Genomic DNA, 27,143 nt, shown 5'->3' with positions numbered 1-27,143 from the left:
GTTTACACATAAAACTTAGCATTAAACCCTAGGTGTGCACCTTGCAAACGCCCACGGTGCGGCTGGGGGAGGGTGAGGAATGATGCTGAAGAAGCCCTCGCATAGAAGCCCACGCGGACTGACGGCAGGGTGAGACCTGCAGGCTGGCGGGCGGACTGGGGCGGCTCCCGGAGACAGGGCCACGTGCAGACGGGCGATGACGGCACCTCCCTCCGCTCTTCACGGCCGGCCAAGGCCAGGGGCGCAGCGTCAGGTCTGATGGCGGTGCCTACAGGTCGCTTTGAAGTGACATTACAGTGATTCTGGTTACAAAAGAAACACCAGGAACAACCGCCCAGCGTGTACTCGGCTTTCCCTTGTTTTCTCTGTGCCTCACAATATATGTAGGCAGTACCATCAGGTCCAGCTTTTTCTCACTTACTCACGTTGTGAGCATTTTCCTATGTCATTAAAGGTGAATCAAAGTCTTTGCTTCTAAGAGGAAAAGTTATTTTCACCCTCCACCTAATCTTCCCAGGCGCTAGTTACAGTAAAAATCAATGGCATATAAATATGCGGCGTGTTAAGGAAAAACACATCCACTTCATCTAGTGATCAGAGATGAAGAGCTTGTTACCGGTTACACCGAAAACAATAAAAAATGTGCTGCAGTCGGAAAAACATCTCAGATCCGACTGGTAAAACCTGCAGTGACACAGGTGTGGAAAAGGAAAGTGAAGGCCAACCTGAGAACACCGCCACAAGCCAGCGCCCTCCATTCACCAACGCAGTGAAGTACGGACTGCTTGCACGCACCACCCGTTCTAGAGCAAACCGACTTTGCAGCAATCCTGCAAGGTTGACGCCACGCCCATTTCATAGAGGAAAATCAGAGACTCGGGCCAGCCGCTAGTTTTGGAGCAGATGCAAGATGTAAAGCTGACCCTCACCCCAGGCCAGTCATGCCACCTCCCTCACTTAGGGCCTGAGCTCGGCGAGGCGGAAAGCGCACACAAATACCCACATCCCAACACTTAGGAATAGTCCCACTAAGACCGGGCAAGCGTTGCCATGGGACACACCCGGTCAATGAATGTACAGCCAACAAGTCAGAGATGTGACAGTGCAGACCCTCCCCGGCCAGCACCCGCCACCTGGCTCCTGGTTCCCGTGGGTCCACGGGCCCAGCACTAAGCCCCCTCGTACTCCAGCCGCACAGCTGCAGGCGACGTTGTGAGGAGCTGCACAGCCGAGCACCGAGCCCGCTGCTGCTCCAGGCAATGGAAGCATGAGGACTTCCCGCTGCAAACTCGGACGGGGCACCTTGTCACACATCCACGGGTTTCAGCTAGGTGAGGTGTCCCCACCTCTGGAAAAGGAAAGTGCACTGATGAGAATTGTTTGGGGACAGAGAGACTACTTCAGGCAGGACGGGCAGGGGCGGCGCCTCCCGCGGTGGGAGCACCGAGGCAGGAGCCGTGGTCTCGCCGGTCTCCACGGACACCAGCCGTGGTCACTCCTGGTCTCGCGTGTCCTTCCGCCCAGTTACCTGACTTCTGGGAATCTACACTGATGAAATAATTCCTAAGGGGGGAAGGGAACCACCCAAAACCTGAATATCCAATGACAGGTGAATACTTAAAGTATGGACCAACAAGGAGCCCTTAAAAATTAGTAAAAAGAGAATTTAACACTATAGAAAACCTGCATATAATAAGGTAAATACCAAATAAGGTAAATAACAAAAAAAGTCCAACAGAAAAACTGTGTGGATACCATTATGGCGACAATGTAAACATATATGCACATGAAAAATGACAGCAAACTCCAAAATTCATTCAAATAGCTTCTAGTACTATTTCATTATATTACTATTTTCTTTGATGTTTCAAATCTTCTATGAAATTGCTTTCTTACTAATATAAATTTTTTAAAGGTAAAAATAATAAAACAGCAAACTACAAAATGAAGGTAATTTATATTCCAGGGGACAAAGAGGCACAAAATGCTACAAGAATAACGGAGGAGGTGGACACAGGGACCCAGGAAGAGGTTGGCATCTGAAACAGACGTGAAAGCCGTCATACGTTTACCAGGCTTGAGAAGCTGGCACCCTAGTGTATCTTCTGTGATCAAATTTTACATGCTTTGCAGTTTCAAAGGGTATGTGTACGGGGGGGAGAGAGAGAGAGAGAGAGAGAGAGAGAGAGAGCTAGCTCACGTGCGTCAAGAGCCACATAACTCCTAACCTTATTACCTTTTGTCACACAGGGATATAAATTGGTGGGAATAAGTGGAAAGCCTGAGATTAAAAAAAAAAAAAAAAGACTGCAACACAGAAAAGTAATGCCATTTTTTAAAATTATGGCTATTTATATACAAGTTAATGCACTATAAATTTTGAACTCAAATATTTTATTAACCTCATTTTAGTTCACTGACTCAGTAAATATGGCCTTTCCGTATTTTTAATTTAGCAAAAGTACTATTTAATATATCTCACTGTTAATGCCTAAGTTGAGAGCTCTCTCCCCTCTCGCTTCTCATGCTAGTGTCTTTACTAAGCAGCAGCCATTGCTTTCCTGTCCTCACCAAGAAAAGCAAACGGCTATGGGAGATTCATAAAAGCCAAAGCTTAAGAGATCATAGCAAGAACTCTAAGAAAGAAAAAGAATGGGACTTACATTACCCATAATAATAATTACTATAACGATTATTTTCCTTATTAAAAAAAATTCTAGCATACAAATGTGATCCGCTTATTTCAAACCCTCCCCCACTCCCTATACCCCCAAACTCCATTTCTAAAATTATTCTGGTAGAAATAATATGCAGAAGCTTAGAACTGGCCAGGCTGCCTCCCACCTCCGGTGCCAGCCATCACCCCCGGTTATCAAGACCGTTGAAATTTTGGAACCATTTCATATCGCTTGTTTGATTAACAGATAATAGAGAAATGTTCACTAGAAAGAAGTGCAGGGAACTCCTGAACGAAGGAGGGCTTCCACAGCCAGTGATGAGGGCAAGATTTCCCAGACCTAGCCTTCCAGTAGGGGAGGCCGGGGACACCTGGGCCAAATGATTTGCTTTCTTTTCACCTGTAATCTCCTTCGAAGCGCTGAGGAGCTGTCCAGATAGTAAGACAGTACAAGGTAAAAGCCTAAGGGAGAGTGGGGGCCCGAGGCAGATGATGGGGAGGAAAGGCAAGCAGCCCAGGAAGCCAGGGCAGGACGACTAAGAGGTGAGCTCTGGCGTGAGCTGCACCCCAGCAGGCGGCACCCACAGGGCAGGGGAAGTCAGCCAGGTGCCATCTCACCTCCAGCAACCACCCCAGGGAACGCGGCAGTGACAGGAGCAAACAAGGAGAGAAAAAGAACAAAATGTGGCCCACGACTCACAGCCACAGCTGGCCTTCATGCATTTTTCACAGCTTACTGAGATATACTTTATATATCATAAAATTCATCTGTTTTAAGTGTACAGCTGAGGGTTTTAGAATATTTAGAGAGTTTTGCCACCATCACCACAATCTAATCTTAGAACATTTCCATCATTCCAAAAAGAAACCGTCGTGCCCACCTGAAGTCACGCTCCATCTCCCGCCCCCAGCCCAGCCTGACCTGGACATTTCACATGAACTCATACAATGCATGGTCTTCTGTGTCCTTCTAAAAAACAACACAAATAGAAGAATATTGAGAACTCGGTGGAATGAGAGAATTAAACAGACGACAGACGGTGGGAAGTTCAGCAGATGACTGACAGCAGCTTAGACACAGCTGAAGTGTGCATGAACTTGACAGAAAAGAACTGTCCACAGTGTAGCAGAGAAGGACAAAAAGGAAGACACTATGAAAGAGAAACATGGAAATGTGAGTGAACATGACCTAATTAGTTTCAAAATAACCGTGTGAGGGGGAGGAGCCAACTAGGGCCGTTTGACTGGCAGCTGACTTCTCCTAAGCAACAATGGAAGCCAGAGGCTGGTGGAACGGCTGCCGAGCGCTGAAAGGAAACATCAATGGAGAACTCCAGGCCTAGGAAAAACCTCCTTTCAGAATTAGGACTAAATAAAGTCATTTTCAGATTAACAACGAGAATTCGGCATCCGCAGAGCCTCTTGAGAGGAAACTCTAAAAACTTCCAGTGGCAATGAGAGTGAGCCACGTGGAGGACGTGAGCTCCGAGGGAATGGAGGACAGTCACAAGCCCTTCACGGCACGAGTCTAAAGGACAGCGACCGGACCGGCGACCGTAGGAAACAAGAACAGTAACAACAGCTGGGGGGGCTGGAAAACGGAAATAAAATGCATGACGATACTAACACAGAGGGAACAAAAGGGCTAAATGGATTTTCCAAAGTCTTAAGTTGTCCAAGAAAAGGATAAAGGTCTTCATTAACTTTATCTTTTTTTTTTTTTTTTTAGCATTACTACTGTAATTCCTAGGAAACTATTACAAGAGAAAAACAGAATACTACTTTAGAAATAAGAAAGGAAAAGATATTAAATAATATTTCCAATCCATAAAAAGACACAAAGAAAAAGTACAGGCCTAGAAAACACAAAATGAGACGGCAGACATAACCCCAAATAAATGAAAACAGACTAAATACGCCAATTAAAAGAAAAAAATTGTCAGACTAAAAGTTTTTTTTACTCCCTCTACAAGCTGTGTACAAAAGACATATGAAAAACATAAGGATACAGAAAGGTTGGCTTCTATAAAGGGGTAGAAAAATAAACAGTGCAAATACTAACCAAGAGAAATTGGCGTAACTCTACTAATGAGACACAATAGTCTATAAAGCAGAAAGCATTATTAGGGATGAGAGAGAGTAAATTCCTAACCATTCAGACTCCCATTCACAGGAAGACCGTTTTAACTTTGTATGACACGATAATATAGCCTCGAATAACAAACACTGCACAAACGGACAGAACTATCAGGAGAATTAGACATAATCACAGTCATAGGGAGAGGTTTTGATAAACCTGTTCGGCTACTGACAGAAGTCAAAAACCATCAGGAAAGATGTCGGCGACCTGTACACGGCAAAGAAAACATTTGACAATGCACAGGGACAGATGTGGCACCTGCAACTCTAGGTGCACATGAGTTCAAGCACAGATGTTACGTTCGAAAATTCACAAGATTAACCTACAACTCCACATGGCAAAGCTCAACAAATTTCAAAGGACTGAAATTTGGAGCGCGAACATGTGCAGAACTGTGCGAGTCACACGATCCACACAAGGGGGCACCACCCACGTAGGTCAGAGGTACACATGGCTCCCTGCAGGTGGGCAGTGCCACGGTTAGTGCCCTGCTAAAATCATGCAGATGTTCTCTGACCAAAATGCAAGTAAGCCAGAAATTAAAAGCCAATCCTGGGAAAATTCCTCCATGTAATTTTTAAAAATTGCAAAGCTCATTTTTTAAAATAACTCATAAATTAACCAAGTCAAAATGAAATTCAGAAAATAATTTGAACAGAATAACAAAAATCCTACAGTATACCAAAACTTGTTGAGTGTTGCTAAGCACTTAACTTACATCATTTAAATATTTATAATAAGATGCCTGTGTTAGAAAAGCCAAATTACTGGAAATAAGCTAAGTAAGCATCTCAAGAATTTCCCCCTCAAAAATGGGGCAGGGAGGGGACAATAAATAAATCCAAGGAAAGTAGAAAAAGGAAATAATAAGATTTTTAAATAAATTAACGAAATATTGACAAGCATACTATAGACCATTAAGAAAACCAAGAGCTGGTTGTGTGAAAGACTAACAAAATCCTCTGGCAAGAACTGAGACAAGGAGTGGATATAAAAATACTCAATAATAAAGAAAGAAAGAAAAAGGGAACATTACCACACTTCCTCCTGTAATATTTTAAAGGATCACAGGAGGATATCACAAACAACTTTGTGCCCACAAATTTGAAAATTAGATGAAATGGACAAAGCCCTCTAACAAATGTCACTTACCAAAACTAGCTTAAAAAAAAAAATAGGAAACCATTTTAAAAGCCTAACTCATAATTTTTAAAAACTCTTCTTACAAAGGAAATTTCAGGACGGCACGGCTTCATTGGCAGGTCCCACCAAGCACTGGGGAACCATCGTCCCAAGGCTAAGGGACCACTCCCTGTGGCTCTGGAGTTAGCAGGAAGCCGGAAGCTTCCGCAGAGTCGTGAAGGAAAGGAGCGTAGTGGGGCTGACCTCTCACTGCACTGACTCCCTGGAAACGCAGCCAGGTAGGGTAAAGGGAGAGGGCTGGTACTAGAAGCTGGCATCGGTCAGGGTTCTTGTGATAGCACCTGAGACAGGAGAGCTGACAAGTGGCCTTGTGACTAGAACAGCACTGCACCAGAAGAAGCCAAGGCACGGCTCTGTGTCCACACCCCCCACCACTCACACCCCACCTCACCCCCAGCAATCTCATGACCGCGGAGCACGGGGAAGGGCAGGAAGCTGTGTGCACAGGCTCCCGGTGAGACGGAAGATGCCATGAACGCCGCATATAAAATACATACAAAAATAAATTACATTCTTGTACACCAGCAAAGAAAAAAAAGCTTAAAACATAGATTTTTAAAAGACACGATTTAGGAAAGGTAATATTAAGATAATATTAAGTGCCTAAAAGAAATCCAACAAAAGCTAGGCAGCATCTCCATGGGGAAAAGGGTATGGCTTTATCCAGGGGAATTAAAGAACTCCCTACATAAACAAAGACGTGCCAGGTTCATGGACCAGAGCACCCAGTTTCATAAAGGTGCCCGATCTCCCCCCACGTTAGTGCACAGGCTCAGCGCAACCCCAATCAAATAGCCAACAAATTATTTCCTTGAATTGATAAGCTAATTCAAGCTAATTCCTAAACTTGCATGAAGGGCAGAGATCCAGAAGAGCCAAGCAATTGCCAAGGAAAAGACAGAGGACATCCCTCGCAGGGATTTCCCTAGCACCTGGTAATGTAGACGGGAGGGACAGGGTGACACCACGTGGAAAGAACAGAAAGCCCCCAACAGACCTACACGGACATGGACACTTGACATAGGACAGCTCCACAGCTGAGGCAAAGGATGAGCTTTCCGGCAAAATCCACCCAGACGACTAGATATCCACGTGGGGGAAAAAGGAAACTGGACCCCCACCTTCCACACACACACACACACACACACACACACGCAGTGTGTAAGAGACTTATGGAGGAAAGGCAACGCCTTTACAGAGGACACAAGAGATCCCTTCTTGCTACCAGAGGAAGAACGGAGTTACAACAAGATGGAAAGAGCACGGGGCTTAAGGGAAAGAATGAAATCTGACGACACTGAAACTGGGAATGTCCAAGACCCCACGACGAAAGTGAAAAGACACGCCTCGGCCTGGAAAGGCATTCACAGTACATACCCAAAATATGTAAAAGCTCCTAAAATCTGTAAGAAAAAGACAACTCCACAGAACAGATGGGCAAAAGACCTGAGCGGGCTTTTGATTAAAACAAGAGGGAGAGCAACTATATAATTACCCTGACCCTACGTCCTACGCCTGCTTGTACATACATATGATGAGAAACTGGACAGAGGTGAAAACGAATTAATGACACATATATTCAACCACCTGGGTGAATCTCGCAAATGTAGTATTTATAAAAGAAGCAACACACAAAACATACATGCAGTGTATCATTCATATAAACTTCAAAGTGGCAAAACCCAAGCACAACTTTTAGAGATGCCTGCACAGGAAAACCAAGAAGAAAAGTGAAGAAATAAGCATCACCCAAAAAAGTAAGGATAGCATTGGCCTCCTGGAGAAAGCGAGTACTTGTGGTGACAGTGACACCTCAAGGTGACAGTGACACTTCAAGGTAACAGTGACACCTCAAGGGCTCCAGGGTATTCAAATGTCTATGTCTTCACCTAGGTTGGGGACACACAGGCATTCTTTTTATAAATATTGACTACACTGTACACAGACATTTATGCATTTTTACCTCATAATTTTTGATAAAGAAAATCAAATCAGATAAGACTAGAACCTTTGAAATGAAATATCTAAATGAAAAGAACAATTAGACAATTCCTTGTTGGGCTCTAACGATTATTAACACCTTAACCCAAAAGAGGATTTCTGTATCATTAACTAAACCTTTCCGGCAGCAAGCCCCATCCGGCTCTCTAAGACTGTATGACCAGTACGCAATATAGACCTGTAACACCGAAACAGGAAAGGATTTTATTCTTAAATCCGCTTACGTGTTGAACAATTATTTCAGTTTCAACCTCTGACCTACCTGGCTTTATAAAACCCAAATGAAGTGCAAATGTTTCTTTCTATCAGAGAAAGGAGGAACTCTGATTTGTAAATGACTTGTCCAGGGATCGTGCACGCTGGACTCTTCCAAACTCCAACCTGCACTAATTTGATACACCAATATAATCTTAAATTTTAATGCCACATTTGGGTTGGAATGTGAAACTCCACTGGGGGAACCAAGCTCAGAGAAAGAACAACTCTAACGTGTAACAGTTTATTAGTTGTAAAGAATCAACTGTCAACTACTCCAATGTATTTAATAAAAGGTGACCTTCTGGTGCACCATTAATCTCTCCCACACTTCCTGACTTACGATCTGGCTCTCCCACCTCATACGCAGGGGGACCTCCACGTCCAGGAAAGACGTACCAGACGAGTCCTCCCACCATACACAACTACAAAGCTGAACAAAATACCTAAGACACCTCTTCAGACATTAAACGACACGCATTATAGGGCTGTGATCCCTGACAGAAGAAAGCAAATGAGGGGAGCCCCACGATCACGGAGCTTTCTGTGGGGAGAGACCGGGCCCCAAGCAGAGCACGGGAGGGTCACTGCCTCAGGAGACAGAGGTCAGAGTCGGGGGAGCCTGGGGCAGCTGGACTTGGTCGGCAGAGCACCAACGAGGAGCGCGCCACGCCGAGAGGGAGCACGGAGCCTGCACAGGGCCCCTCACCTCTTGGGCTCTGCACTGGGCTGAGCAGACAGCCAACGAGTCTCAGGAGGCCGGGCGAAGGACACGTGCAAGGTGAGGCTGCGAAACACCCGCGTTCCAACAAGTCAGGACGAAGGGACCTCACTGAACCCCCAGAGCATTCGGCAGAAACCCCAGAAAGGCCACGCCTTAGGCACAGGCAAAGGCTTTCCTCGCCTGGGGGGTCATCGAGGTTTGTCTGTAAAGTGCCTGACGTAAACACTGTCGGCTCCGTGGGCCACGCATTCTCTGTCTCAACAACTCAGCTTCGCCACTGAGGCAGGAAAGCAACACAGAAAACACGTAAGCAACGTGGGGTGTGCTTCCCAAAGACATTACAAAACAAACGGGGGCAGACCTGGCCAATGGGCCACAGTTAGCCAACCTCGGATCTGGACCTGCTTTACCAAAGCTGAGAATAAGCCTTCAAAGGATGAAGCTGATACTCTAGCAAATTAACTTCAAAAAGAAGTTAAAGAACAAAAGTCAGCACTGTTTAAATGAAGATAACAAAAACCAGATGTTGAACAACGTAACATTCACTGTTTCCAGCATCCAATCAAAAATTACTAGACGTAAGTGAAGGTAGGAAGAGGTGATCCACAAGCAGAAGACAATCAATCAATAGAAACACCCAGAAATGACAGTGATGATGGAAATAACAGACAAGAGCTTTAAGACATTATAAACTTGTTCAAGGATTAAAAGGGAAACATGAATATAGAGAAGAAACATAAACTATAAAAGGACCCAAACAGCCTTTCTAGAGAACAGAAATATAGTATCTGAAATGGCAGCTGCAGTGGACAAGCTGAGCAGCGTACTGGACACTGCAGAAGAACAGACGCGAGAACATGGGGACAGTGCAATGGGACTGACCCGTCCTGAAACAGAAAGACAACGGCAGGAGCGGAAGGGCCTTGGCAGAACCATAGCTGGCACCTAAAGTAACTGTAACTGGAGTTCTAGCCGACTGAAGCGGGCGGGAGGAGGGAACAGAAAAAAATTAAAACTATGGCAGGATATTTTCCGAAATTTTGGTAAAAACTGTAAGCCTACAGACCCACAATTTTAAGAGACCACCAGCAGACCAGTCACAAAGAAAACTACACCAAGGCCCATCATAACCAAGCTGCTGAATTCCAACGATAAAGGGAAAAATCTTCCAAGAAGCTGTGGGCGAGACAACCACGTACAGTGAAGTCAGGGGTGTTCCCTGCAGTGAAGAAGGGCTGTGCGGCCAAGCACGTGTTCACAGATTCCTCACGGTGGCTTCTGTTAAGCCCCGCAGTTTGCCTCACAGACCAGATAACGTGGGACTAAGGCATCTCGTCGTCGTAGCACCTTCACTAGAAAGAAGGGGACAGGAACGGCCTCTCCTTCCCAGGCTGATGTGAGAGGCCCAGGACTGGTTTTACAGGAACACTCGTTCTGTTCTGATGAACGGATGTGACGTGTAACAATGTGAACGCTGTCACTGAGCACCGAGTGCTTGCCATGGGGCTGCAGGCCTCAGCTCATTTTCCGCAGGGCTCACCAACACCGACGGACGGGACGTGCACCGCACGGTCTAGTCTTGGACAAATCCACACTGTCACCCTGAACCTCACCGAAACGCACTCAGGTGGGGCGTGGACCTCAGCAGGGCTCCCCTCCGCACAGGAAAGGGGCTGGCATCCTCTGAAGGGTTAAAGGCCTAAGCCGGCCAGGTTTGGGGCTGCCCTTAGGACGGCGCTGCCCTGGACAACTCCGGCCCTACCGACGGACAAGAATCCCGAGCACAGCTCGCTGTCTGGACAGGGGGCAATTTCCGCTCTTCTTCTTCCAGAGCGGGGCTCACTTGCATTGCCTGTGCTCCCACAGCAACGGCCGGGGCCCACGACCAGCAGGTGGGCGCACACAGCTCTCGTTCAGAGGGCCGCCGGGAGCGTCACACGCCTCACCACGTCTAACCCTCGCAGCCGCCCTGCCAGGACAGGGCTCTGCACCTCTTCACAGATGACACTGCTGAGATTCAGACCAAGCGCCGACAGCTGAAGAGCGCCCAGCTGGGCCACGGCCAGTCTGACTGCAACGTCCAGTGTCTTCAATTCCCTGAAAAAGCCCATCAGGAGTTCCTGAGTCTGCACAGCACAGACTTCACACCCCTGAGAGATTTGGTCCACGCTGCCCTGGGCATGGTGAGAAGCGGGGGAAGAAGGCCTGACGCCCGAGCGTGCAGCAGCGGCCTGGACGCGCTCGCTCCTGAGCAGCCTCGGGCTACTCACCATAGGTGCCTCCTGGGGCCGCGCTCGGGGCTACAGAGTGACGCCCGGAAAGACTCCGTGCCCCCCGCAGGCCTCCCTCCCACCCCACCCCCGCGGGGGCTCCTCCACCCGCCACAAACTGCACTTCTCTCCTCCCCACCCTGCCTCCCTCTCACCCCCTTGAGTGTCCCCAGAAATGCAGCTTCTACTCAGCACCCTGTTCCACCAACACATCTGTGGAAAGTCACCCGTGGCCCTGGTTCCGCCACACAGCACGTATTTGGTCTCAGCTGGGAAGCAGACAAGTCCTCGCGTCCTCTGCCCCATGTCAGGCCCTGTGACAGGCACAGAGGGACCACAGGCGACCTGTTTGCAGAGCTCCCAGAGGGCAGGCATTCCCAGGGCTGGCAAGGGCACGAGACGGACCCATGCGAGGCGGGCACCCCACCCTGGATGCCTGCGTGGCACCGCCGCTGACATAATTACATGTCTTCCCCCGGAGCAGCAGTGGCACCCTGGGTAGTTAGACCAAGGGAAATGAGAACGTGTGCCCCCCAGAGAACAGGGAATATCCACGCAGCACAGTGCAGGCAGCCGAAACACTGGACACCACCCAACGTCCACCGACAGGTGAAAGGCTAAGCTACGGCAGGTCAGGCAGTGCACTCGGCGGGGACGAAGGAACACAGCCAGACAGGCCGTGACAACACGGGGACGGCGGCGCTAAGACAACGAACGAAAGCAGGAACGGGAGGGAGTAGCGCTGCCTGACCGGGGCCATCGGACACAGGCTTCCCCAGCAAAGGACAGTGGCAGGAAGGGGCACGAGAGGAACCACATGGGGCTGCTGGCCTGCCACTCTGCTTCTCGATCTGGGTGCTGGTTACACGCGTCACTGTGGCAGTCTCTGGAGCACATCAGACGTGAACTTTCTGTAGGCTTCCGGGACATCGACTACAAGTAAACCCAAAACCGTGTCTCTCACGTAAGAGACCCCGAGCAAGCATGTTTTGAGGCTACAAAGTGCAGGGCCCAGGAGAATGCAAAGCTCGACCTCAGAAAGGGCAGGAACAGGGACCCAGGCACACGCTGCACCCTCGCCCCCAACACTGCTGCCCTGGCAGCCCACGCCCCACCCCTGCCTTCAGTCCCCGTGCCAACTGCACCCTCACAGGCTGTGACCCTAATCCCTCAAGCATCCATGACCCCTGCAACCCAGACCTAAGGGCCCCGCTGATGCTTCCCAGTTCACGTTGTCCCCAGAGAAGCCGCCTGGCTCAGCTCCTCTTCCACGCCCGCCAGGCCACACGCTGGCCTTGGAAGTGGCTGCCCTTGGATCAGACGTCCAGCCCTGGCCCCCTCAGCTGCACCTGGGAAGGGGCAGGGCCGCCCTTCGGGAGGGGCTAGGACTAAAACGGGAGGGCCGACGGCTGGCAGCCACAGCGTGGCACCTGTGAAACGTGACAGGTCACTCGCTTCCCAGAAGAGCCTTCCTTCCTCGGCCTCTGTTGAGCTGGGTGAGTCTCATCGTCCTCGTGTCTAACTGACCGTCCCGATGGCCAGCCTCCCTTCTCCACCCGTCAAAACCTCCGACCATCTAACGTCACCCCTGTGCAATCAGTTTCCAAATTTACTGTTTCTCCAAACTTGACTCATGTCTCTAACTCCAGGGTACGCAAACTCCGCCTTTCTAAAAGCAAACCATTAGCTTTCCTCCAGAATCCCATTCTTCTCTGAGTTCACTTTATGTCACTAATGTCTTGGTTCCAGATTTAAAACAACAACAAAAACGGACTAGACGTGAAGACATCACCATGCGTGCATGTTTGGCTTAATGCCGACGGTCACCCCAAAAATAGTTACAGATAAGTGTACATATGCAGGGGTCAGTTTACGCACATACTTCCTCTTAGGTCTTCTGCCAGCTGAGAGGAGGACCTAACAGAAACGACACCCCAGGAGCACGGGGACACCCCGCCCCCAGCTCCTGATCCCGAACACCGTCTCCAGTGAAAGGAGCCAGGCTCCTGGGAGAGATGCCTGATTGTAGGACGGGCAGGAAATGGACTAGATGAGCCAGAGAGCAAGGACGCTGTGTCAGAGACACAGGAGCCCCTGGGAGAGCACCAGTGGCCAAAGACGAAGCAAGCTGGGCAGCAAAGTAAGGTAGTCCTGGATAATACCCAAGGTACACAGCAAGGACCTCGGAGTCACACCTGATACGAATGAATGCATAAATTAATAAATGGGGGACAGCAGATACATCTCCTGTGCAGACAAACTCCAAATAATGTGTGTAGATCTCTGCCCTTAGAGAGGGGGAGCATGACCCCCACCCCGGAGGTGTGGGGGGCACAGTGACGTCCTCCCAAAGGGCATGGCATGGAAAGGGAGGGAGAAAAACAAGTGGAAACACCCGGCAAACACCTCAGCCAGGTGACGCAGGTCGGGTCAGCAGAGATGAGTCCGCTGAGAGCAGGACACGATGTGCTAAGGAAGGTACTTTCCCCGGAGGGCTTCTTCCCCCAAACCGGTAACCCCAGCCTTGTCATAAGAAAAGCATAAAAGTCTGACCGAGGGACAGTCTCCAGAACGCCCCCCCCCCCCCAGCACTGTCAGAACTGCCAGGGTCACCTAGAACAGGGGGCGTCTGAGAGACGCCCCCGCCCCGGGAGCCTGCGGAGACGTGAGGGTTGAATGCCACGTGGGATCCTGGATGGGGCTCTGGGGCAGAACAAATCGGTGAGAACTGAGGAAATCCAAACAGTGCGGATTTTCTTTGACGGTAACATGTCTGCGTTGGTTCCTTAGTTGTGGCAAAGGCACCACAGTGACGCAGGATGTTCACACCAGGGGACGCTGGGCACACAGTGTGTGGGAACTGTGTCCCCCCCATTTTTCTACAAATCGAAAACTATCCGAAAAATAGTCCAGTGAAAAGCCCACCAGTTTCTCTTCTCCCAACCGTTCACCACGTCACACGAACGTCCCCTCGTCCCGCTCAGATGGACCGCTCTGCGCCGCACCGCCCGCGCCCACCCAAACCCTCTGCAGAGTCTGCGCTGTCCAAACACCGGTCATCCCCCTCCTGCTGCCCAGGCCTTTCAGGATTTGCCCGGAAGCAACTGAAGCACCTGCCACCCTGGGCCGGACAAGGCCCTGCTCTGCGCACACGCGTCCCTTCCCCACGTCCACGCTGCTCTCGCGGCTGCACCTGCTACAACCCTGCTCGGTCCCTCACACCCGCAGCCCCCCGCTGACTGCCAGGTGACTGCTGGCCACCAGGGGGGTCTGCAATCCCCCACCCAGGACTGGCTGCTTCACAGCAGACACTGCCCTCACTGACCCGACTCGTGTCCTCGCTGCCCGGTCCGCAGTGCCCGCTGCCCTTCATCACCTCCTGCACCTCCGTGACTACGAGACACGGCCAAGCCTGCTGCCAGGCACTCCCAGCGCCCCCTGGGCCGCCCCCCCCGCCCCCTGCCCGGCCCGGCCCCAGCGCTCCCTGCCCCCCTGCACTCAGCAAGGCCTGCCTTTCACTTACCCTGGACGCATCTACGCAGCTCCCGACAAGGTCCTTCCCTCCACACTCCAGCCAGCAAACCCCTCCCACGTGTCCAGCTCAGGCCGAGCCTCCCTCCTCCGAAACCCTCAGCAGCTCCTGGCCGCGCTGCTCCTCTGCACTGAGCGCCAGCCGTCTTTAACGGTCAATGTTTCCAGATGCCGTTCCATGCCACTGGTCAGCCTGGTCTGGGTTTTGCACCCTCCCCAGGTGAGGGCCAGGTCAGCCTCCTTCTCCATCCCCACAGAGGAGCTGGCACAGCAGAGGAACTTACCCGGTGTGCCAGGAACAATGCGTGAGCAGGGACACATGCGTAAGTGACAGTCTCCTGAGGTCGGCATGGCCGTGGAGTCCTAGGTTCGGCCGTGAACGCTCATGTTCTCTGAGAGGTGGAATAACGTGGCATACGGAGGGCACGGATGCCAGGCTCCACGGCTCAGGGCTCTGTGACCTCTGCCAGGTTCTCAGCCTCTCTCCTCTCAGAGGCACCTGCTCACAGACTGCGACAGAATTAAGGTGACTACGTATAGAAAGCACGGACAAGCCTGGCACACAGCAAACACGACTCAGGGCTGAGCTAGCATTGCTAGTGTCTACCTTCCCAGAGGCAGGAAAGACGTCAAAAGCTGGTAGCTGCAGTGGGTTCCTGAGTAGGGTGGGTTTTCCCTTATGTTTATTGTCACGCTTCGGATCGTCCAAGGGTAAAGACGGCAAAACGCAACCATTCAAGATAATCCCTCACAATACAGTCGAGTCCTGCCATGGGAGGGGGCAGGGAAGAGAGAGGTGGGAAACACCCAAATATGATCGGTGGCACAGCGGGATTTTACATCATTTTATTTGCATTGTTATGTTTCTCCATATTTTCAAAACATTTTACAGTGATATTTGTTCCTTTTATAATAATCCAAAGGAAAACAAGTTTTCAAGGAACTCAGTTACTCTACAAAAAAGCTTAAAATACTTATCAAGTACTAAGACAATTTTCAATATAAAGTGCAACAGCTCTGCAGGGAAAATCTGATGCCTGCTGACCAAGTGAAAACACATTTCAGGAGGAGAGCTGCACGTGTGACCAGAAAGGTCTCTGGGGGCGGCTCTGCCTCCCTGGCCAGGCCCCCAACACACCAGATGCACAATCTCCTCCTGATGCATTGTGGCCCCCTGGGCAGTGAGGGGACGGCCCGCCAGCATGCCCGGGACACCTACTGCAGCAAAGGAACAGAAGACGCGGCTGCCTCTGCGGAAACGAAAGCTGAACCAGGCCAGGACTTGGAGGGACACAGAAAAAGGAAAAGCCTGATTGAACACGTGACAGGACTTTCATTTTCATGCACCTTTAAACTGCCTGAGCAACTTAAAAGGATAAAAGAAGTTACGAAAGAAAACACCAAACCGGGTGACATTCACGGTACACACAGCTCATCAGCCAGAAAGAAGGACAACACCCCATGGCAACAGCAACGCCGGGTGGAGACAGACACCCAGGAGGACAGCCGACTGGGGACCCGTTAGGCCACACTTTCAACAGTTCCCAATGCAACGTTCTTTAAGAACAATTTCCCCGTTTCCACCGCCAGGCACGTGCCCTGTCGCTCCCTGATGCCCACAGCAGTCTGTCCTCTCTCTCCTACGTCCAGCAGAAGCCTGCAAGTCACTCTGACACGGCCGGCACCCAATCAGTGACCCAGGCATCGATCCCCGTGCCAGGGAGTCCTCAGGGCTGCCCGCCTCTCACGGGCACCACCAGAGCTCGACTGCGGCCAGCTCTGTGTGCCTCTGCTCCCACCTCCCCATGCTCTGGACGCTGCCGCCCCACGCCCCTCACACTGACACACACATCCTCACACACACACACACGCACATGCTCACACACACACACACACACGCGCGTATACACACATAATACCTATGTCCCTCTGTCCCTCCCCGCTCTGCAGCCAGAGGGATCTTTCTAAAACGCAATCCTGACCATGTCACTGCGCAGCTTGAAAACCTTTCTCCATTGTCCTGAGGACAAAATCCAAACTCCTAGGCCATCGAAAGCATGGCAGGACCTGCCTGTCACCTCCCCACCCTCACAGGTCCCTCAGCATTTCTCTGCTCCTTCAAATACTCACTGAGAACCACCATCAGCCCGTCACCATGTGAGAAGTTGGGGACGCTGCAGTGACCCAAACAAAGTCCCTGTGCTAATGGGGACAAAACACATGGATGCTGTGGGTTAGGGCGTGGCAATGCCGGTGGGGCTGCAGAGGCAGGAGCACGGCCTTAGGGACGGAGCAGGACCGGCCTCTTCAGGATTTCCCCAAACACGCGGCTCTCGCCGATGGCCTCTGCACGCTGCCCCTCTGCCAGGCTCCCAGCCGCCCCTTCGCCCAGCTCCGCTCTGTCCTCTTTCCGGCCCAGGCCCCGAGTGCCGGCCGGTCTCCCCGGAGCCCCTCTGTGCTGGGCACACGGCCGCCCGCCACTCACCCTGCCTCCCACCCTGCATCAGCCCACCTTCCCCAACGCACCGGTCACAGCCTTGAATGCAAGGTCACCCAGCAACACATCACCAACGCTTAGCACGGTGCCTGGCACACAGAAGCACTCAGTAATCTGAGCTGAGGGAACGGCCGGTTGGCTCAGTCCGTCAGAGTGAGGGGCTCTTAACACCAAGGCTGCTGGCTCGATCCCCACGTGGGCCACTGTGAGCTGCACTCTCCACAACTAGACTGAAACAACTACGTGACCTGGAGCTGGTGGGTCCTGGAAAAACACACTTAAAATAAATAAAAAGTGTTTTAAAAAATAGAACAATCTGAGCTGATATACAGAATTCTATGAATCAGTTATCTGCAGCTCAACTACCCAGCACTGCGCTCCACCGGTGCCTCGGGCACATACACGCCCCAGAATGTCCAACGAGAAGAATCCCGGAGTCACCGCCTTGTCACTCACGTACAGACACAGAATTACCGTGTGTGCTTTCACTTGTACACAGTGCTGTTTTTCTCTACAAAACAGAAGCTCTTCAAGGGCCACGTCTTACGTCTCCTTATGTCCCACAGTCTCGGGCCACATATGTGAACGGTACTAAATGCTTAGAAGACCCACTATTTCCCCAGAAAACACTGAGAAGCCCTGAATCTTATTTTTTGACAGCACGTCCTAACCGTTAGGGTCTGCGGATTTCACTGTATGAAATGTCGCAAGTACTTGTCAAGTTTAAGCATTAACATACAGTGCCAAATATTTACTGGAATGGCATTTGCTCTGCATTTAATTAGACTTACAAAGAGAAAAAGGTGTCAAACTTCACGTCTACCAGAACCAGCTTGGCAGATGCCAAAGGCCTTTTGTGACACCTTCCGAATGGAAGGAGGACAGTCAGAAATCTGGATGACACCAGCTATATATAACTTTCTTGTTCACACTCTGGCTTTAGAACTTCTCCAGGTCATAAGGAGCAGGAAATGTTCCTATCCATTTCAGGACTCTTCCACAGCGCGTTTTCCAAATGGAACACAGCACATTTTTTCAAGCAGCTTAAGAAACCCAGTGGACGGTCCTCTGTGGCTCCTCTGGCTCACAGGACGAGTGCCAAGGCGAAGGCCATGCCGCGCAGACTGCTCTAGCCGACACCTGCCGTGCCCAGGGTCACGATGTCCGCCCGCCCTGCAGCCCCATGTGTGAACCCACTGTGGATTCTCCCTCCTCCACGTGGGCAGGGCCCTGCCCGCCAGCCGCCGCCCCCCAGGCGGGGTTCCCACCTCCAGCCTCACCCCCCCAGACCCTCCAGTCCACCCACCGTCAGAGAGATCTCCCAATCTATGTGACTTCCCAGCGCCAACCACGTCAACAGTCACTGGCTGCTAAGAGTTTAAAGACGGGTCAATGTGACCGATTTATTATGTTTCATAAATGGAGTTGGATGCCAACGGTGTCCCTATTTAAGATAAATTCGTTTCCCGATAATGTGTCCTTCTTTCCTGTAAACAGTGTATTATAATTTGGTGTGGACATGTCTGTCTGTCCTGCTGGACACGGGCCCTGGAGAGCACAGCGCACTACACGTGAGCGACCGAGCTTTGCTGAGCTGCAGGAAGGCACCTGGCTACCTTCCTGGCCGGACCGGATCGGTTTTCCTCCACTCACAGGACCGCATAGCCATCTGGGGCAGCAGGAAGCTGAGGGCACAGGGAAGGCGACCGCCTTCACGATCGCACAGGCGTCGCACACACCAGCTCGGAGGACGGACAGTGGGGCAGACCCGTCTGCATCCGTTACCTACTTTCTGGTCCAGTCACTGCTCAGTACCTCTGGCCACCAGCCACCTGATGACCTGAAGCCCTTCTCCCTGATTGAAGGTGAGGCCACTTTCTTTAATGACACTAACAAGTCTCCCAGGACGACCTCACACGTTCCAAGATTGCCAACGACTCCCAAAAAGCTCCTGCATCAGCTTGTGTATCAGCATTTTCCAGACTGAGGTTAAAACACAAAAAAGTAATATAATTTTATTAATTCACTTAAAAATTATAAACTCATTACATAGTCAAACAAAGATTTCTATAGAAAATACTAAACTTTCAAACACGTGTTAGATGCCGGACACTTTCTACACGTGTCTTTATCGTCTGCCTGACGAGAAAGCAAGTGGACGCCCATCTCCCGCCTTCCATCTGTCGTGCTGTGTTGTTTGGCTTGAAGCAGGTGAGGAAAATCTGGCCTCACAAAGACGCGCAGTCAGAAAGGGCAGGAGAAATACCAGAGCATCCAAATAATTACAAATACTCTTCTTTGAAATCACATCAAAACTCAGTACGTGGTAATTTCTTAAAGGTTTACGGCAATCGATCTGAATAGAGTATGAAATAGACGAATCCATCGGAAAGAATTTTGCACACCCTGTCACGTTAACATCCCTGGCCTGAGCCGAGTGCTCTGCTCCCACGGGTGACTCTGAAATGTCATCGGTTGGTCATCTGGAAACACGGGGTCACTGGACTATGCAGATGTTCCAGAGGTGGACACACTTCCCGCGACAATGTCAGGAACATCTGACATTGTTCCTTAATGTCGCCACACTGTCATCAGAATGTCTTGAAGCCCTGGGAAGCTGTGACACTCACGGTGGCAGATACAGGTTTTCCAGAACGCTAACTTTCACTCGAAAACTCACATTTTATCACCAGCAACAAATAGGTAGTGTCAGTTGATTTCCTTGAAGTGACAGCTCACTTCATACATTTTCGAGAACACATCTGCCAAGTACTCGAGTCAGAGTGTCCAGCGCTGGCCCAGGGGCCTCTTCCAGTCCAGCTGTGTCCGTGATCGCCGCGGCCGGTGCAGCCTGCGCACCCTCCACCCCCAAGCTCCTCCTAAGACGGCCGCCGCACCCAGCAGAAGGGCCATGATGCAAAGCCATCACACAAAGGACCGAAAAGGCGCGCACTCAAGAGCGAGTTTAATAAACGAATGACTTTCACCGCTTCTTCAAGGGCACTCTCACGTTCACTGCGGTCACGGCAGTGACACGATAACCACTGGCACAGCTGGTGCTGCCATCTTGCAGGCCCAGGCACCGGCAGCCCGCCACCGCCACTTCTGCAGACCTCAGCGCAGAAGGAGACACCAGTGCCGTCTTCAGTTATTGTGAAAACAGTGTTGACCTCGGGAAGCCCCGGGAAGGGTCAGGGAGACCCCAAGACCACAGCGCACAGTGTGACAACAGCCAAGCCGCGCCCAGCATTGCTCTGTCTGGTCCGCACGCCCACTGCCGCCCAGTGTCTTCCTGGGCATTTTGTTCTGGACGCCCTGGCCTCTTGGGGTAAAGTCTGCAGTCTAGACATTGGGTGGTTTTGTTTGGTTGCTTGTTTTTTGTTGTTGTCGTTGTTGTTGCTTTTACGTGGGCCGTGCTTCCCGAGTTCCACCTCCACGCGTGGCTCGCCATGTAACTGATGTCCCTTTAGGCAAGCCACTGAATTAAAGCCCATTTCCTCATCAGCCACAAGAAGATAATGACCCTGAACCAACTGATGGAGCTACTGAGCCGTAAAAGACACAATCTGTGTGGACGGCCTTTGTGAGCTGTTCATTCTTTCACCAGTACCTTGTTATTGATCCCACTATGTGCCAAGTACTGTCCTATGTCCCAGCAAAAACGAGGTCCTTGTTTACAATACAAAGCTCAGTTCTGGGGATGGGAACATAAAGAAAAAGATCAGAGAAATAAAGGGTGACCATGAGGGAGGGCAGCCACTGTAGGCCGCCTGCCCACAAAGTGGAAAAGGCAGGTGGGGCCGGCTCCGGAAGCTGTGAACCAGCGTGAGGAAGCGTCCTCTACTGCAGCACCCAGGGACCAGTGGGGGCCAGGAAGGAAGCAATGGGATCTGCTTTCCCCTTTAAAAGACCCGTCAGGCCACTCGAAGCAGAATGGATTGTTGGGAAGAGTGGACGTGGGGAGACCAGTCGGGACCCAAAAACAGTCGTCCAGAAGACGGTAGACGCCTGGACTGTCCAGTCGCAGGCAGACATGCTTTGGGGGCAAAGCTGACAGGTTCTACTGACGAACTGGATGGAGCGAAGAGGAAAAGAGGAGAAAAGAACTAAGGATACCTCTGGATTTACAGCTTGAACGAGTGACTGGCTGGTGGTGGTGTGTCGTGATGGAGGAAACGAAGGCAAAGCAGGCTGTCAGGGATCGCAGCCGGCGCTCCGCGGGCAGGTCAGAAACCAAGACAGGATCTGAGCGTCGCGGGCATGTGGATGGCATCGAAACCCACGAGCCCAGAGATCAGCCAGTGAGGGGCGTGCAAAGCCAAGAGAAAGGGGTCCGAGGTCACGTCCGGGAGCGCTCCCTCCCGCAATCGGCCATCAAACTGCCAAGGGCCTGTCTGAAGAAGAGCGCCTGCGGCGCTCAGAGGGAGACCTGGAGTTTCCCAAGGCACAAAGAGGCTTCGGAAGGAGGGCTGGCCCCGGTGGAGCGCTGCGGGGCAAGACATGACGCTTCCACTCCCTAACGAGTCCAGCCGAGTGCAGGGCAGCGCGGAGCCCTGGGGGGCCTCAGGGCGGATGCGCCGCGAGCCAGGAAAGGGCAGGACGCCGCATTAGAAAGTGCTAGTGCGGGGGCGGCCGGGGGCTCAGTCAGACAGAGCCCGAGCTCTCAACAGCATGGGATGGTGGGCTGCACCCCCTAAAACTAAAAAAAAGATTGAAAACGGGGACTGGACTTGGAGCTGAGCTGCGCCCTCCACAGCTAGATTGAAGGACAACGACTTGGAGCTGATGGGCTCTGAAGAAACACACTGTTCCCCAATATTCCCCAATTTAAAAAAAAAATTTAAATAAAGTACAACTACGTACCCTTTTCCTGTCCATACATTAGATTAACGTATCTACTCAGCTTCCTCCAGGGCTTATTCAAAGCACGGCTTCCAAAGCAAGGCAACCAAGGGCAGAGACTGGTCTGCAGAACCATCTCATCATCTCACTGACCCATCGCCTGCTCACACGCGGGGACAGTGTGCCTGCGACGGCTGCCATTCACAGCAACGGCTCTCAAGCTTCCCGGATCCAGCCCACATTTGCGAGGCAGAAGATCCACCCGAGACCACTCACCCCCACGTGACCCCTTTCCGGTGATAACTATCCAGTATCACAGGAAACCACAACTGGGGGATCTATGCGTATCTGTTTTCGCCATAGGTCTATGAATGATTCATTTTGAACTGAAATTCGTAAGCCTAGTGATTAGCAAATGACAAACCACGAACGCTATTGGTGCATATACATATCGTTCACTATACAGAGAATTAACCAAACAACAAACCAATTTGATAAGAACAGGATTAAACTAACAGTAACTTAGTAATTAGAACGTAATAATAGCATTTGAAAACCAGGACTGATTGAAAACAGAGATTGTGGGGATCCCCACTGACAGTGGCCACGTCAGTAGCTCTGTAAGGACGCCAAACATTTAGTGGCAGAAAATTTTTTGGAGCCGTCGGTCGACTTTAGTAAAGACGTCAATTTCAGGGCTCCTCGGCAACTCCACTGAACAGGACCCCAGGAGGTAACGCTTACACACAAACACAAAACAGACGTACGTGGAACTGCACACCGGCCACAGGAAAAGCAAAGCCTGAGTCCACACCTAGGGCAGCCAGTGGCCCCCAGAAGTGTCTGCACAGGTCCCAGCACAGGACACCGAGGCCCACAGCAGGTGCCACACAGCGACGCTCTCGGGACGGCCAGAGGCCACCTCGGGTACATCTGGCCCGGGAGCCTGTGTGCTCAGGAGCCCGAGGAGTCGCCGTAAGAGACAGGACACCACACACAGGTGACCCACAAATGGACTGCTTCATGTTTGGTAATATCTGAATTAGTGCCAATATTTTAAAATTGGAAGGCTTCACATTAAAAAAAAAAAAGTTTTCTGGCTTCTAAAGAAAAAAAGAAAAGTGTCATGCGGGGTCTCAGCTCCCGCTCCCCACATAAGAACGCAGGATATGGTGAGGCCAAAAAGGAACACCCACGGAGCCATAGATAAGGGGTTCATACCACTATTTCTTGCTGGCGGCTGGGTTGGAGACACAGGAAGTAGGAGCCACGCAATCCGCCATCCACGCTTCTCTGCCAACCAACCAACCCCACTGTGCTGGCTGCAATCCGCGCTTGCTAGCTCAGCCGCGGCAGTTATATCAGTGGCCAATGGCTCACTAGTTACAGCTGACGGCCAACTAGTCACAGCTGACGGCCACCTACTACCTGAGCCAGCACCTTTCCACGTGAGGCTGAGAGCCTGGAAACTGCTCTCTGGGGCTCTGTCCCCACAGAAAGAAAGAAAGGGAGGGATGTGGCGTACTCTTCTAAGCCCCACTCTTCCACCCTCCAGAAAAATCAGACACAAGTCCAATGTCAGCTGCCATTTCTCTTTGAACCTGTGCCATTATTCTTCTTAGAGCTGGCCTGTTTCACTCACTTATGCTGCCTTCCAAATCTTACCGTCTTTGAATTCGCAGCCTTTGTCCTACTATGGTGTACTGAAAGGTCCCGTCAGGGTCCAACCAGTGGAAAGAGACGACAGGACTGTTAAGATGCCAAGCTCTCACAAACTTACTAAAACTGTCAGCTGCTGATTTTCTTCTTCACTGAACAATTTGCAAACGTCAGATACGGCAAACTTTCTCACCTGGCTCTTTTCTAAGTAGTAATCTCAGTAATTACTCAGATTCACAGAACTTGTCTTTCTCCTAATAACCTATGAAGAGCTTATCACGGGATGTTGATCACTCATAAACTTAATGTTTTAATTAAAAGGTCAAAAATATATCCACTTATCAGTTTTGAACTGTTTGAGCACAGGTTTAGGATAGCAGAGGAAACTACATTTCAAAAGGAAAAAAAAAATGCCCTCCAAATAGAATGAAAAAAAAAAATGATTAGACAGTAACTTTAAAATAAACTTTTTATACATGCAGAGACCACAAAAGCTTTGAACTATATAATTAGTACTAAAGAGGTCGTAAGACAGGCTTTATACAATCTCTTCTGATGACTGTCTCTTGCACTCCTTACACTGCTTTTGGCTGAAACAAATTTTCCTAACCTTTTAAAGAGAAGCTCAATCAGTAGCTGGTCACCAGTGATTGACTAGGACTGCCATAAGGCTGAGCTCACATGTTCAGCATCATATACTAAAAACAATAAATCATCTTATAGAAACACGTTCATGAGCTCAAAGCAATCCCATGGTAACACCAACTACCCCTCTTATACCACCAAAATGTTTAAATAAATACAGTCTTGAAGGAGAAAATAAACCACAGAAAGACAAATGATAAGTGTGCATAGCTGAGCCAGTCCCACACACTTGCTTTGGAGACCAGGAAAACAGACGGTCGTTGATTAAGGACAGAGTCAACAAAATGGGCTGTTTTCTTTCCTACCAGTTGCTTCTGAATCACTGTGCGCACTCCCAACACCATGGGGAGCCGCCGAAATCCTGGCCCCAAGTTCCATTCCATCTACTCTAACTCCTCCCCTGGAGAAATTCTGTCTCCAAGTCACAGCAACATGATAGCACGTAAAAGGAGGCAAGTCTGTATTCAAGACAAATGGTTTAGAAGGCTATGAAGTCCATTGTAACTTTAAAACAACTCTGCATTAATTTGTTACTAGATGAACGTTTGCCAGTAATCATGTTTCCTAGTAGCTATGTTAGACTTCTGGATTTCACCTGCTTGGACAAAAAGCGTCAACTCACCACAACAGACTCTCCACGTGGGGACAAGCAGTATATCTGACGATGTTTTTCCTCTAAGAACAGCACTGAGTATATCAAACAGCGCCTAAATATTTGCAGTGCTCTATTTGCAAACTTGCTTAACTTTTCTTGTTTGATGCAGAACTTGGTTTGACTTCACACTATCCTGTGAATTACTAAGCAAAACAGCCTTTGCATTTTCAGCCAAACACTGGCGTCTGACATGGTGTGTGGTTTTTAGTTGCCTTGCGACATGTGGCTAGGAAAATACGTCTCCCGCTTTCCCAAGGACGTGCTTTTGGCTCTGAACTTTCCTTTGTTGAAAAAACTCCCAAGGCCTCGGGGCGCAGCCGGAATCCACTTACCCGATCCTTCATCCTCCAGCTCTGCGCTAAGGACTTGGAGCCTTCGATTTTCTCGCAGTGCCTCTTTTTCATAAAAGCCAAAGGCAGGTTCCAGTCTGTCAGGTCGGCCTCATCTTCCTCCCCAAGCCCCAGAAGGGGCGACTGCAGCATTTCGGACTCCATCAGGGGGGGTGGGGGTGGGGGGGTCCTTGGCAGCAAGCGCTCGAGAACCTCCAGCCTTAAAAGCTAGTGGGCACCAGAACTGGTCAACTACAAAACAGATACGGGGGGAGTCAGAAACGAAACAAATGGAGAGCGTGCGGAGACCCTCGCTCTGGCAAAAAGTCTGCTGAAATCCTTTCTCTCCGAGGGAAGCCGGAGGGGGAGGAAGGGCCGGGGAGATGGGGCAGCGCAGGGGGCTCTGCACAGACGCACACGGCTGCTTCTGAGGCTGTCTGCTCCCGGGGGGCTGCGAGCGGAGCTGTCAGAGGCGTGCGGGGCTTCAGGCCGCACGATGACCCTGCGCTCGGCCTCCAACGCCTCGGCCGACCCGAGGACAGGCAGGCCGCCCGCTCCTGACGCCGGTTCGCCGACTGGGCTGACGTCTCCGGCCGAAGGGAAGGGGTTCGGAGCGCCCCGGGTCTCCTCCTGCCACTTTCAGCCCTGCGGGTCCCGCACTCGCCGCAGCTGCTGCAACCAGAGCCGGGACCGGCCCATCGTGCTCGTCCGCAGCCGGTTCCTCAGCCCCGGGTCCGCGCGGCCTGGCCGGTCCTGACCTTCGGCCCCGTGGCTCTCTCCTGCCTGAGAACGAGTCCTGAGAAACGGGCGACACGGCGCCGCGGAGAAAACAGGTAATGTGGGATTATTGGGTTTGGGGAGTTTTGCCCTCTGGTTTGAAGCTACAGTGAAACTCCTCTCATCAGCACATCAAGGAGGACGCCATATTGCTAAGACCCAGCATGCATCGCGATCTACGGCGTGGCTAACAGACCAAACTACCTCAGAGCGTTCCGGCCGCGCTTCCCAAGATGCGATGGGAGCAGTTTTTGCTCCAACTTCGTTACCGTGGTCACCACGGTGCAGCTTTCCAGAGTTTATTGCGATTCTTTCGCTGCGTGGTGGCAAAGTCAATCCTACAAATAAAACTATGTTAAATTAATTAACTTTGAAAAAAATCTTTTTATAATTACAAATGGACCCACGTGCTTCTGAAATTAAAGGAATCTCGACCCCTTTGTTGTTTTCTTTCAGATTTTGAAAAGGCAGGAAAAGCTTCAGAAAGAACCATTGATAATATTACAAAAGAAGATGGGATTTGGGGTGGGGGGAGGGTTTGTGTGCGTGTAGTATCCTTCACAGTACCAATCAGATTTTCAGGGAACACCAAGAGAAAAGAATAATTTCAATGATTGCAATTTTTTGTTTAATCCATCTTACTTTCTGAGCAGTTTATTCCTGTTTTGAGATAGCTTCATGTGCAAACAACTAAAACCTACAGATTTCTAGGCGTGGATGTACGCCTCCTGCGTAACTTTCTTTCTCTGCTTCAGTTCAGCAGACTTTGCTTATTTATAATGTGTGCAGACCTTGTCCGGTGCAGGAGGGAACACAAAACCCAACCAGCGTGCAGAGCCTGCCTTCAATCAATGTCCTGTCTAGTGAGACACACAGTAACCTTTAGGCAAAGCCCAGCAGGGGGCCAGGGGTTGGTCTTCCTCCCTTCCACTGGGCTT

General features: G+C 50.6%; 1 protein-coding gene across 2 annotated transcripts in view; it reads right to left on the bottom strand.

The window, feature by feature from the left end:
• The window catches only part of RPTOR (regulatory associated protein of MTOR complex 1), a 290,023-nt gene extending 263,652 nt beyond the window's left edge, over positions 1–26,371 (bottom strand). For both annotated transcript variants that reach the window (XM_033089438.1, XM_033089439.1), the window contains exon 1: positions 25,432–26,371. In XM_033089438.1, coding sequence (XP_032945329.1) covers positions 25,432–25,593 — 162 coding nt within the window. In that variant the 5' untranslated portion in view covers positions 25,594–26,371. The remainder of the gene's footprint in view (positions 1–25,431) is intronic.
• Positions 26,372–27,143: the final 772 nt, after the last annotated feature.

Source organism: Rhinolophus ferrumequinum, chromosome 21, assembly GCF_004115265.2.
Source record: "Rhinolophus ferrumequinum isolate MPI-CBG mRhiFer1 chromosome 21, mRhiFer1_v1.p, whole genome shotgun sequence".
NCBI classification, from domain to species: domain Eukaryota; kingdom Metazoa; phylum Chordata; class Mammalia; order Chiroptera; family Rhinolophidae; genus Rhinolophus; species Rhinolophus ferrumequinum.
Note: the sequence above shows the minus strand (reverse complement) of the source record. Positions and strands in the feature narration are given on the sequence as shown.